The sequence below is a fragment of the Mastomys coucha genome, unplaced genomic scaffold (genome assembly GCF_008632895.1).
Source record: "Mastomys coucha isolate ucsf_1 unplaced genomic scaffold, UCSF_Mcou_1 pScaffold2, whole genome shotgun sequence".
Taxonomy (NCBI): domain Eukaryota; kingdom Metazoa; phylum Chordata; class Mammalia; order Rodentia; family Muridae; genus Mastomys; species Mastomys coucha.
This window is the reverse complement of record NW_022196902.1, coordinates 20985371-21000060: the sequence shown is the minus strand read 5'-3', so window position 1 is coordinate 21000060 and position 14690 is coordinate 20985371. Positions and strand designations below refer to the sequence as shown.

The 14690-nt window shown below is 36.8% G+C and overlaps 1 protein-coding gene across 16 annotated transcripts in view; it reads right to left on the bottom strand.

The window, feature by feature from the left end:
- Positions 1 to 14690, bottom strand: part of Ptprk (protein tyrosine phosphatase receptor type K) — a 547270-nt gene that overhangs the window by 239321 nt on the left and 293259 nt on the right. For all 16 annotated transcript variants that reach the window (XM_031380660.1, XM_031380676.1, XM_031380659.1 and 13 more), the window contains exon 6: positions 13405 to 13579. In XM_031380660.1, coding sequence (XP_031236520.1) covers positions 13405 to 13579 — 175 coding nt within the window. The remainder of the gene's footprint in view (positions 1 to 13404; positions 13580 to 14690) is intronic.

Here is a 14690-nt window from a genome sequence, read left to right as displayed (position 1 = left end):
TGTGCACAGGTATGTATATAGAATCTTCTAAGTGTATGTCTGTGCATGTGCACAGGTATGTATATAGATACTAGTAGTGGACTGTGATCGGCTTCCATGTTGCCTTCCACCTGTATTTTTTAATACAAGGCCGTACTATTGAATCTGAAGCTTGGGCTACAGTGGCTACCAGCAAGCCTTGGACATCCCCTTCCTAGTTTCTTAAGCAGATGTTCTGCTACAATGTCTTGGTTTCACATGGTACCAGGCCCTCTTGCTTATATGGAGAGCACTTTCCATAATAAGTCATGTGCTGAGCCCCAAGAGGGTTTAATGTTTGTGGATGGAATAAAAGCACAGTGGTGTTAAAAACCAATTCTATTTTAATTTGATATGTAGGTGATTTTCTTTACTTTTACTTCTTTTACTTTATGAATCACAGTAAATACACATAAGGCATTAGGGCACACTGCCACTGCTCAGTGAAAAGTTAGGTGCTGACGATAATAAAAGGATTTGTCAAGACAAATTCATTGAATTCTTCCTGCTCCAAAATCATTCACCAAGGAATCAGAACAGCAAAATACTCTGTTATCAGTCTAAATATAAGAAAATCAGCATTAGCAGCTTGACTCCTGCATGAACATGATGCAAATACACAGTTGACTTTTTTCAATCTATGAGCAAGTGTCTATAAGCACAATAAGACCTGCTCCATGTAACACCAGAGGCAGACGATGAAAGGTCACTGATAGATTACAGACTGCATTTTTATGAGATAAATTCAATTATAATTGCTGCAACTATTCCAGCCACAATTTAGCCATAGAAACAAATTATCCATTTCATTTTCATTTATTCCTCGTGAAGTAGATCATTTATCATGTTTCATGATAATGATCAAAAGACGACGCATGGAAAAGTGATTTCTGCAGGTAACAAATTACCTACCATATTAGCATAGCTTACAAATTCCTGTCAACATCTACTATGCATAAATATGAGGTAATTAAATTTACAATGTGCAGGAGTGCTTGATACGCTACTTGCCTCCTTCACGGCTGTCAGAAACCTGTGTTGCTAAATACAGCCAACCTGTTTGGTTGCAAGTCAGCAATCATTATGACCAGAACTCCAACAGGTACAGTCTGCCGGGCTCAAGTTGCTGGGATGCATCTTTCATCATTTGGTATTATCACTTCTTGCCACCAAACCATCCATCATGAGAGTGGAGATGGATTGGAATGATAGTCCTGGACCCTCACATTACTGCTCCTTGAACTCTGTCTCATCCATCTTCTGCATCATTCCTGATTCACAGCTAAGTATCCGCTTATGGCTGCAAAACCAAGTGTGAACCAGTAATGCCTTTAACCTCTAGTGCCTCTCTAATAGTAATTGATTTCTCTTTATCAGGGAGCCACTGTTCAGAACAGGCTACTCATGGCTGCTGATACTGAAAGACGATTTTCAAAAGGACTGATGAACAGAATTTCAATAGTGATAAGGGAATGCACTTTCCTATGACAGGCTTCAGCATACCGTTAGTGTTTCTACGTGAATATTTATCCAGCAAACCCAGAAACAGATGCACAGATGCCCAATATGCATGTGTGTAAGATATGTGCTGTTCCAACAAGGAAATTATTTCTCACTCTTTCGAATATGCTTGAAAAACATAAAAAATTCAAATAACCTAAAATTCTGAAATTTCACATCAGCAGGAGAATCACAGACAAACTTAAAGCAATATTCATCAATCTGAGGATAAACTGCTGTATAAAACAAACCCTCATCTATCCATTATTTCTCTCTCTACCGATTGCCAGAACCTTCAAAAGTGATACCGGTAACATAGTGAATGATATACAATAAACTATTCCAGACTAAAGTCTTTAATTCAGCTCCATCTGAATGTTGTTATAAAAGTTTAATAAATCAAAATGATCAAAATGTTCCCAGTGGCAGGTGGTGATTCGGTTTCCAATTCAAATTCTCTTTAATATATGGCTTCCCTGACACCTCGCATTTCTGCCATCCATATTGAATTCCAAACACCCCGCATTTCATCATTACCATGCATCAACCATCCTGGTCATGGTAAGTACTTCTCAGCAATCCAGCACAAAACATAGAAATGTCAAGCCTAGTGGGAGTTTTAACACAGGAAAATTATGACAGGTAGAAACTCTTTATCTTTCCATAAGTAAATATTTTCACACCACCAGCTGAATAGAATGACATTCTTTGAGGAAATGGAAAGGCTTTGGGAGAAAAGTCCAGAAAGGAAAATCTCACTACATCCAGACCTTAACAAAAACAGATACAAAAGAAAAACAAAACAAAACAAAACAAAGGCAAAGTATTGTTATCTGTAGCGGTCAAATTCTGCAGAACAGACAGAATGGTAGAAAGCCCTTTACAGAATTTGGCTCATTTCTGTAAAGTAAAATGTGTTTTGTTTTGTTTTGTTTTGTTTTTCGTTTATAATTATTCAGGAAAAAGACTTTACTTAACATTTCCCCCTGTTTTTCTTTTACAAGGTATCTCTATGTGACTCTGCCTAGCATGAGACTCGCTATATAGACCAGGCCTTTTTAAAATATGTGATGATCCAGCCTATCTAACAAGGGATAGGATTACAGGCATATGCCAAAACATCCATCCAATTGGCAGCTTTTGACTCTACAGGAAGTTCACCTGAAATGGTGACGAATGCAAATGAGCATTATTTACATGTGTTTGTATATGTAGAGAAGGCTATGGATAAAAGTGTTCTAACTATATCAGTATACTTTTATTTATAAAATTACATTTAACTCTGTTGAGGTTTGGTCTATTGTTATGTATTGTAATGCTAAATTCTATAGCAGAACATGTGTCTTCATCATGTTTACTTACAGTCATGTTTACAAGCTTTGTTGTGCAAACTTTGTTCCTTGATTTAATACTATTGTGTTAAGTAAAATTGGCTACAGCCAGTTATTGGAGGGTTAGAGGTTGGTGGGTTTGGAGTAACCTGGTGGGAGGAGGAGAGACCAGGAGAGATGGAGAAATAACTAGAGCCAGGGAGGAAGTTACCTAGGGGAGGGAACCATGAGCATATGGCTAGGAGAAGCAACAAGTGTCTGGAGTACACCACTGGGGGATGTAGCCAGTTAGAAGAGTAGATCAGGAGTGATCCACCAGAAACTGTAAAAGCCAAGCAAAATAACCATAGTCTGAGTCTCATTTTTTGTAAGCTAGTCAGGGATAGGCATAAATTGTTTATACTACAAACTAAATATACGTGCAGTTACCATAAGCTTCCACAATGTAGAATTTTCTAATAACATGAGCAAAAAATACAAACTTATATTCAGCACTCAGTGAATTCACCTTGTAAGACTCTCATTCAGTGCCTTGGAGTTAGTCTGCAATTAGCCCACAAAGCCTTTAAACCTGGATATGCTCCTTACATCCAAACAGGATGTTTATAATAAAGTCATTGTCTACTTGCTCAAGGAAGCCTGTGTACAAGTATTCTGAATTAACATTCACAACCACATCCAACTGGAATCTTAGGCTGTCCATCTGGATGGACTTCCTTTTTCACTGCAAAATGTGATCAGTCTATCTGGCAGAAGTCCATAGTGGTGCCTCATTCAATCTATGCATCCTCCCTCTGTGACCTCTTACCATGCTTTGAAGACTGTCAGTCTGCTGTGCTTACATCCTGAAAACCCACCATACTAAAGATCATGAACCATCCTAATCTTAGAGACAGATACAAACACAGGTGCCTAATTTAAACCTTTCATGGCATTGCAAACCAAATAGCAAATACATGAAATTTTTTTAGTTCTCACATTCTACTTGTCTTAGTCACGGCTTCTATTGCTGCAATGAAGCACCATGACCAAACAGTAGGTTTTGGAGGAAAGTATTTATTTCAGCTTACATTTCCATACTGCTGCTCATTACTGAAGGAAGTCGGGACAGGAATTCAAAGCAGGTCAGAATCCTAGAGGCAGGAACTAATGAGGAGCCCTGGAGGGGTGCTGCTTACCATGCCTTATGCCTTCTCTCACTTGAGCTGTTAAACCCATCAGTGTTGAGGTGCAAACTTCATATTCTCATCTGGGGCAGCAATGGAGCTGTGTCTCTAACTCTAAGGATTCAATGCAAGACATTCTTTTGTTTTAGAGAAAGGAAATAGAGTATAGTAGAATCTAAAAGACAGTGGGATATGCCATAGGTGTGAGAATGAAAGAGGACGGAGCACCAAGAGCATGTTCAATCAAATACAGATAAATAGGGAAGCTACTGTAGTTTTAAATTTTATTTCATTTCTACTTCACATGTATTGCATGTATGCCTATGTGATTCATATTAAGGGTGCAATGTAAGCAAAAGTTGTGACTTGCCATGTAGGTACTGAAACTGAGCCATCTCAAACAGCATCCAGTGCTCTTAGCCCCAAAGCTATCATTGAATACACATGATTTCTATTGTACTATGGTTCCAGCAATGTGAGGAATATAAGACTTTTCTCTAAATAAATGTACCAAGAATAGTGATCATATAAAGATATTTTCATAAGTAAACAACATTAGAGGAAAAAGTATATAATTAAGCAGTTCTACTACTTCATATGAGAAAGTCATGACTGTTTAGACATATGAACAAGTGATTACAGATTTGAATGAAGTAAGACCATGAAATCAGAAGAGAAAGAAGAGGAGGAACAACAACTACAACGAAGACGACAAAGACAAAGAGTGAATGTACTAGGGAAAAGACTCCAGTAACAGATTTATGAGAAGGTTTGGCATTCCCCTGTAGATTAAGGATTATGGGGAACAGGAAAGAAATTTTCAGTTGTATTCATCAGAAAAAGCATCTCTATGTTTTTGCATGGCAAAGGATTGTGGCTATGAATTATTTATTTTTTAACATAATATGAAGAGAAATCACTTTAGGAGATGGTAAGTCACATAAGGAATCACCTATATGTATTTGAAAACGGCCTTAACTGCCCGATGCATGTGGCATAATTAGATATAAGTTGGGGCTACAATTACTTAAACGGCACAGAGTTAATTATTGTATTTCTCTCCCTCTGGTTACATACAATTGCAGATTCTGTGCTAATGTATCTAAATGGCTCCAAATAGGCAAGAAGGTAAGAAAACAACAAAATGATTTTTTAGGCTCAGTAAGTAAAACTTTGGACAATGTAAATATTCCTCCAAATTATACCCCAAAGTTAGAAATCTGCTCCCTATACCTCTCAAGAGAGGAGAACACATTTCCAGGCTGTACCTTCTCTAAAAGCAAACACTGAGCAAAGATAATGTTTTAAAGAAACAGGGGACTACAGATTTAAGGTTGGAGGGCAGCTGCACGTTTCCCTGCCATTCACCCTTAAGAGAGGCCTCAGTCCCAGATTCTAGGGTTTAATCCTAAAAGGGTAAAGCTGTTTCTTTTTATAAAATTTCCTAACTCCAAAGTAAACCAAAGCCACATTGAGATCTAACAGAAATGTAAACGTTTATCTGTATTAGTGGACTGAAGGCTTGTTTTCAATTGTTGGTCAACTAAACATTTCATAGAAAAGACAAAAACCCATCTGTACTAACTCAGAAAGGAAATGTCTCACTACAGTATCATGATAACCAAACAGGCTAGGATGCATGGATTTATCATAATATGCAAGTACATGTTTGCTTGGCTCTCAAGGTTAGATTTGTAGCAGTCTCCAATGAGTTTCTGTTTTCTATGTTGCTAGTCTTCATTAAAGGTCACATGTTCTAGGACTCTGAGTGCAAATTACAAAACTTTTAAGAAGATACAAGCACTTCAACTGACACGCAATTCATATTAAGTCAAAACTAAATAGAAAAGTTGACTCATGGGTCTTCAGTACTAGGTAAAGTTGTTATTATTGATTCTCATGAAAAAAAATTATTGGAGGATATAGAAGAGACCCAGGAAGGACAACCAATGAACTGCAGCAACATCACAACAGTTAAATCGCTATGAGAATGCCTCATTTATGAATTCTGTCTCTGCCATTATTGATTGACTTCAGTTTGTCAGCTACAGGGCTGCTGCTCAATTAACACCCTAGAAGACTCTCACAGTATGACATTATGTGGCTCACACAGTATGACCACTAATTTAATGAAATGGTTGCTTTGGGTTTTTTGTTTGCTTGGTTGGTTGGTGTTTTGTTTTGTTTTATTTTGTTGGGGAAGCATTTATTTTCCTCAATTATAAATTTTACCAAAGTTTTAGCCACAATTTCATGCCATGGTACTAATTCTAAATTTTCTTGATGTATTAAATCACAAATGTTCTAAGGCGGAGACAACTTTCTTTGGAGTTTTGACTTAAGGATTTGATAAAGGCTGGTAGTTGATTTTCCAATGATGTTCCAAAGGAAGGCAGGAAAATTGAAAACCTTAGCACAAACCAACTTTGCTCTTTTCTTTTGCATTTGAGATCAGGATACGAAAAGTAATAAAGAGGAAAAGGCTACAAATGACAAAGCCACAGTAGATGGATAGAGGTCCCCTGGTAAAAGTGAGTCCAAACTACATTCATCATAAACTCCAAGAGAAGAGACCTGAAGGCTTTAGAGTAAAGACCTATAGCTTATGCGCTTATGCTTGGAAATCAAATTCCCTCAAGATCCACATAGATAATTATTTACCATGCCAATGATATGCTTCCTCACTGAGTCTCTGTAAAATCTCAAGAAGAATAGACACAAACCAAACTCCACAAAGACTCACTGTAAAGAGATCTGGCCAGCATCTCCCAGCTAAACATTCTCTTTAGCTTCACACAACAAAATCACCCTCAGAAAAAAACTTGCAGGTGCCCTTTGGGAGAGGATTCATGCTGCATTTTAATTTCTGAAATTAACTTAGAGAAAGTAGATAAAGTGACAATGACAACTCAGACAAAAGATGTTTTTCATTCTATTGTTTTGGAGAATAGCCATCAAGAGAAACCAGCAATGCTGTTTGGAACAATGGTATAGAGAAGTGGGCAGAAGAGCTTAGGTCATGTATGTTCTAATTAATGGTAAGAGTGGATTTAAAAAACAATTACCTTTCAAAGAAAAAAGATCCTATTACAATTTTTAATTTTTTAATTTGGAAAAGCATTCCTCCAACTGATTATAAGAGATATACAAATCTGTTTCTTTTTCTGGTTATATAATACTGCATCATTTGAAGTAAGAACACTCTTGCTCATTTGGAATTAAGGTGCCTGTTAGCCATCTTGGACAATGGACCATCTGAATCAGAAGTAGGCATGAGAGGAGACTCTACATGTTTCCTTTATCATCTTCAAGGGTACAGTAGCAAAGCAAAAGGTTTAACAATGGGACTTTTAAAATTCCTCTAAACTTAGTGCACTTGGTTTCCGCTGACTGTGTAGCCTTTCCTACCTTTCTAAGGTCATTGAAGGGAAGAAAAATTAATATGTAGGGTATCAGTATGTTCTACAAAGTTCATTGTATTTCAGATTTTATAAAATGTAGATGTTTAAATGAAAGCCTCCAAAAAAATCTTCAGGCTTCCTGCCCAGTTAACTAGTTTTCACAATAGAATTATAGAAAAAGTTCTTCAAGTCACCATTAGGAAAAAAGATCCTTATATGAATTCACAAGTTTGACAGCTACAATATGAAAACTGGTTAAAAATCAGTACTGTGTGACATTAAGCAGACTGCTGATGGTCTGGAGCTGGAGACTCAGCTACCAAAATGTTAGTAAAGTAAGTCATTGTTTCTACTACCCAGATGCCTTTACTGTTAGTAGAAAAAAATAAAATATTCAGAAGGGTTTTTTTAAGTAGTATGCACAGAGAAATGATAGCATCAGAAAAAAAGAATATTGGACTAACGATTCATTTTTCCAGTGAAAAATTTTTTGAGCGAAAATTACAAACAGCTCTACTGGTTCATCTGAGAAGGCAAGGGGCAGTTCATGCACTGTAAGAAGGACTTTCCCTGAAGTGGTGACACATGCCTTTAATCCCTGCAACCAGGAGGCAGATCTAGGTAGATTTCTGAGTTCGAGGCCAGCCTGGTCTACAGAGCAAGTTCCAGGACAGCCAGAGATGCACAGAGAAACCCTGTCTCCTAAAAACACAAAGAAGTACCTTTGCCATTCCACTCCATCTACAGGATGCAGGAAGCAGGGACTCCTCATCTGTTCTCTGGCCTCATCCAGAGTCATCCTTGCTGCCTTCACTGCATCAAACCATTGTGTAGTTAATCTTGTCAAAGCTAGAGAGTTTACATAGTGATATAGTTCCTAAAGTAAACAAGTTGAGCTTAAAACTACAAATAACTAGAGTAAAAATAGCATTGACATTCACATAGCTCTGTGTTAGTGCTAAATGATAGTAGAAAAATCTCACAACACATACAACTAACTCTGGTTCCACTGTGACCTGAGGCCACTGCTGCTCAGATGGCAGATCCTTTGCCAACACTACCATATTCCAAATTCCATATGTCCTTGAAGGTCAGGCGTGACTTTCCCTGGAAATGCTGCATGAGTTACTGCCTCTCTGAATGGAATGAATAAAGGGCTTCTGAATCCACTGCTTGTGCTCTGAAGCCCTAAGGACAAAAGTTCTTTCCTGATCCACTGAACAGTTCCAATGGTTTCCAACAACCAGCTAAGCTCTCTGTCCTCCACTCAAATTTCCATTCTTATTTTTTCTATTTATTTATTTTGTATGCATTTAGATTTATTTTAGATGCATTAGTGTTTTGCCTGCATGTGTGTCTGAATACTATTTGTGTGAGTGGTGCTGACAGAGGTCAGAAGAGAGAGCATCAGATCCCCTGGGGATCCGATGATTGTAAGATCATGGATTGCAGGAATCAAATGATTGGGAGACATCATGTGGGGGCAGGAAATGAACCAAGGTCTTCTACAAGAGCAGCAAGTGTTGTTAACACAGTATCATCTTTCTAGACCCCTAAGATTATTTTATTGTTTTAAAAATTAGCATACAAAGCAAGTCTTGCTGTGGCCTTTTCCTTTAGATGAAACCTTTGTTTTTCTTATGCCCCTCCTGCAATGTTCCATTTCTATCCTCAGTGGGAGGGACCAGAGACCATTTGATCATGAGGGTAAGCAAGGGTCATTTGACTGGAAGATCAGGTGATCTTCTGATACAATCTCAAATCACTGATATCAGTGAAGAACAGAAATCATTAGAGACTGTATCAAACAACCTGGAAGCTTTCTTCTGCATCCGGTAGTCAAAAAGTGCCAATAAATGTGTCATGTGCTTTACATTGAGTTACTGTCTCTCTGAATGGAATGAATAAGGGCTTCTGAGTATCATTATCAAGCACACAAGTTCAAACACCAACAATTATAAGTAAGTAGAATGCAAATATTTAATGAATCTGGGTAAATGAGACTGAGAGTCTCCCTAATCATAGCTACAGTTGACTTATTCACTAAGAATATAGAAATGTATTGACTGAATGTTTCCTTTCCAAGGCATGTTATAATAGCTAATAATAGACTGCAAAATTTAAAAACCAAACCTCTGACACTTTAAAACAAATAAACAAAAATTGTGATTAAAAAATGTTAAATCTAAAATGTATCAAGTGTGACAGTGAATGTCTGTAACCCATCACTTAGGATTTGAGAACTGGAGAACCAAGAAGGAGTTCAAGAGCAGCCTGAGATACATGAGACTCTTTCCCAAAATAATACCAAAAAAAAAAAAAAGGTAAAATGTAGAAATATATCATAAAATTTGAAATGCAAAATATGAAAGAACTTTAACTAAGTGGGAGGTTGGTGTTTTTTGGACAGATGGAAACTAATCTGTGATTTAGATGACCAAAAAAAAAAAAAATGTTGACAGATGAGACAGCGAAGGAGCAAAGCAACCAACACATGGAGCCATCCATGATAGTTTGGCTGTGGGCTGGTGAACACCTCTCCTACACACTGTCCACAGGCAGCCCTCCTCAAACTTGCAGTGTTGCTGAACAAAAATGTCTCCTCTTAGGGGCAGATGTGCAGGCACTTCTTTCCCACTAAGGATGGACATCCATGAGCTGCAGATGTTCTCATAACTCAGGAGGATACTCAAGCAGCACTAGAGTTATGGAAAAGTTAATTCTGTTTATCGTACAGCTCTGGGAACACAGAGATCAATACTCCTCCGCATGAGGATTTTGCAGTAAAAATTTCACTTATAGCAAACAAGGGAAATAAGGCCGTAAGCAAGGCCTGTCACTTCCAGTTTAAGAGAAGATGCACTAATAAAGTCTTACCCATGGGTCATATTTGACAACAGGCAACACTATGCCATCTCTCATTAAAGACTACTCATATCACTGCCCCCAAAATTTCCTTTAAAATTACCATCTTTTGTGTCCATGTAGCAGGACATCAGTCTTAAATGTGCCACTGAGAGACAGGACCTGTCAACCATGCTAATTTTGCCCATTGTTTTGGTACCAGGATAACTGACATCCAGGTGGACAGTTCTGGTTAGCAATCAAAACAACTGATCCCTAGGAAGATGATTTGGTTTGCAATATTTATTTTGAGGTTATCTGGACAAATAAGAAAATGTACTCCTCTATATTGGTTCTTAAATAAAATGATAAGAGTATCACTAGCAATTCTTAGAGACAGATCCCAAAATATGTTGAGAATATTTAAAACTATCAAAAGTATCAAAATGGATATTGATAATTTTAGCAAGAGTCTAGCTAGCTAATAAATTCATGTGATTCATAACACAATATCACTGATATCATATTAAAAACAGTGAAGAACCTAAAATATTAGTGACCAGATCAAACAAATTAGGTAATAAGTAAAAAATCTTTTATGAAAAAAAATAAATTTTACATTGAATTCAAGAACTGTTTCTAAATGATATTAAAACAACATATTTGTCATGAACTAAGGGAAACGGGGCTGTGGGAAAAATCATAGAAATACGCTTGTAAATTAAGCAAAGGGAACAGTGGTACAACTCAGTACTTAATTGGGCAAAAATCAGATAGTACAGCTTAGGTTTGATATCTAGCACTGCCATAAAAACCAAATAAATGAAAAAAAAATACTACAAGTAGAGAAAATGTAATCCCAATCAACTAATAGTTTTTAATAAATGGGTAAATGTTTTTGTTACTCAGTATGGCCTATCTACATAAAGGATATGAATAAACCTATCACCTGCCTTATACAAACATCAGATACATCCAGTATGGACCCCTCATTAAAAAAAGTATGTGTGAGAATGTGTGTGTGTGTGTGAGAGAGAGCATGCATCTGCACATATTTTGCTAGTTATAGGCACGACTTGGAAGATGCATCAATATTTTGCTTGTTACAGGATACCTTGAAGATGCAGAAAAGGTGTATCAATCACAGTCATATGAAACACAGCATGTGAAATACCTAAAGAATGCCCAAGCACGACTATGCTTTCTGAGATAGACTCATTCGAAAGAGACAGCAATGGTGCCCAACACCTCAGTACAGATCGATGAATTAGACCCATGTAGGAGGAGCTGAAATGGGGATGACACAAGTGAGGAAGCACTCATCAACAGGAACAGATAGCATATTATCTTTTTGAGCCAGGCTGTAAAACAGTATCATATTTTCTTGCTATTTAATAATGGGGTCTATAGGTTTAGGAACAAGCACAGGTGATATGAGACATGTAGTTACAAGTCATATTCCATTGACAATAAATGTGCATTCATCCTACATTGGTCAACTTTTGTTTTACTTTTAATGAACTATTAGATCTTTCTGAAGTATATAGAAAATGAAGAGGATTAACAATGTGAATGTCAGAGAAACCTGACATGGGAAATAATGAAGTCATCATGAAGAGAGAGGAAAGGTGGGCATGTACTCTAACTCCATATAGTATTATATTATTGTGCTTTGGGGATTATTATCAACTAACCTGAATTATAATTCCCTTCTTTAGTGTTTCTGACAACAATTATTCAGTATCAAGCATTATAAAATAAATCAATGGGAGGTGAAAATATCTCATGTTTCTTTTCAACCCCTGAGTCATACTGTGATTTCTGCCTCTTACTATGTGTGGCTTTTCTTTCCTTTTCTTCTCTAAATATACATTTATTTATATTGTTATTCTCTTGAGTGACTTTGTATCTCTGAGAGGGTATTTGTGTATGAATGTGGTTGCTCATGTAGGTCAAACAAGAGGAATTGGATCCCCTGGAGCTCAAATTATAGGTGATTGTAAACCACCTGGTGTGGGTGCTGGGTGCTGAACTCCTGTCCCCTGAAAGAGCCATGTGATCTCTCCAGCTCCTGGTATGTATCTCTCAGCCAATGTCTTCCACAGTCTACATGAGACTTTGGAACTTTTCTCTCATCCTGCATTTCCCTCACTCAGAGAAAACTCCTTGACAGATGGTTCCCCTGCTACAATCTCTGAGACCAGTTTCCATTACATTGGCCAAATGTTCCATAACTTCTCATTATTTTCATATGTGTCAGGGTTGACTGCCTGATATCTGATTCAATAAAGCTACTTTTCTTCTCAATTTTCATAAAACTAAAAATTAATTCTTTCTCTCTCTTCATTTCAGCTTAATTGTCACCTCCTCAAAAACACAATAAAACTACTTTCACTAAAAGAGCAACTGTCACCAAACACACCACGATGTTGTATATGTTGATGTAAGACTCCTAAGGTAGTCACTGTCAAAGACTATACTGAAAGGATCCTTGTATTCTGTCTACACTGCATTCCTGCAACCTAAATCACTGGCTGAGATAAAATAAGGACTTGTAAATTTTTAATAAAGGTAATATATACCTTGACCTTGCCTCAATTTTCCCTGAATTCACAACAGATATGCCTAATATGATAAACTCTCATGATTGCTAATAACTTTAACTTCTAAAAATATAAGGAAAAACATCATTCTAATTTCCTGAGATTTGACAAACGACCAGAAGTAGTAAACATTTATAGCATAGGATTAGTATCGATAATGTTTACAAGTCTACCTGAAATAGAGTATTTAACTTATTGTCAATCATCTCTTGGAAGAAGGCCTATATTAGTGCCTACAAAATTGCATTAACAGGAGGGAGCAGCTCTTTAGCTAGATGGCAACTATAAGGAAACATGGAAGAAAATACTGCACATTTGACCTCCATAACCACGGTAAAATAAGATATCATTTGATAATACACTGGTTGGAAAACTAATTGACAATATTTAAAACTAGTGTCCACATGATATTGTCAGAATTTTGATAATGGTATGTAATAGTGACTTGCAATAAAGAATGCTGTGGCTTAAAAAGCAAACACTGTGTTCATAGATTTACTTTAAATAAAGGCATGTAATTTCGTGGAGTTAAAGGTGTTACCTCTCACAATGAGTTGAGCAAAATTGGAAACCCCAGAACCTCTTTCTGACTGAGTTACACAGCGGTACAAATCCTGGTCAGTTTTTGTCACTTCTTGCAATCTGAAAGAGGCAGCAAATCTTCTGTGATTTATATTCTTAGTCTGGGCCACGGGTATGTCTTCTCCATTGCGTCTCTGTGAACAGAAACCACTCTTTAGAAACAAGTTGTTCACCAGGTTATAAATCTAAAGCATATCAGCCAGCAATATCTGTGATGAATTATTCTGGTTGCAAAACTATATGAAAGATGCCTGTGTAGTCCCACAAATTTTAACCTTTGACATGTAATCAGGGAAAGAAAATTATATTAGAATATTTTAAAGGATGTTTGGTTGATACTATGTTCTCCTTTTCTGTAAAATTGTTACATATATGTACATACAAACATACATACATACATACATACATACATACACACACACATACAAAAGAGTCTATGGCTCATTAGAAAATGAACAATGGTCCTTTATGGACAAAGAAGATTGTCTTGCTTCTGGTGCCACCAAGCATTTTAGTACACCCTATGTGATAGTTATCGCCCAAGAAGCTAAAGACCATACCGTATTACAACCTTATTACAAATATATAGCATGAGCTTGCCATGGAATGACAATAAAATCCTGAATGATGATTGAGACTCAACTCTAAATCTGTGCTTTTGGCAACTAATGACTCCCAATTTATACTTTTTAAAGAAGTAATTTTAAAAAAGCCTAAATATTCAAAGCTACTTGTCAACTTTGAAAATGAAAAAAGTATAAAATATATTTATGCTATCATGATATCTCATACAAAACCAGGAAGCATAAACTATAAAGGAGGGAATGGTAGCTTTAAACTATAATAAAATTTATAACTTCTATATGTTGAAAGATATCATAAAAAAAGTTGGGGCAGTATAGACTGTGATGAAATATTTGTCAAAAAATATAACCACCAAAAGATAAACAGCTAGAATATGTAAAAATCAGGATCCACAAACATCAGACATGAGCCGTATTGCCTATAAGTTGGAGTACTAAATCTCAAAAACAGATTGATGACCCCAAAACTACTATTTCATACACACACATGCGCGCGCGTATGTGTGTGCGCGCACACACACACACACACAGACACACACACACGCACACACACACACACACACACATACATACACACACATACACACAGACAGACACACACACATACACACACACATACACACACACATACACACACACATACACACACACATACACATAC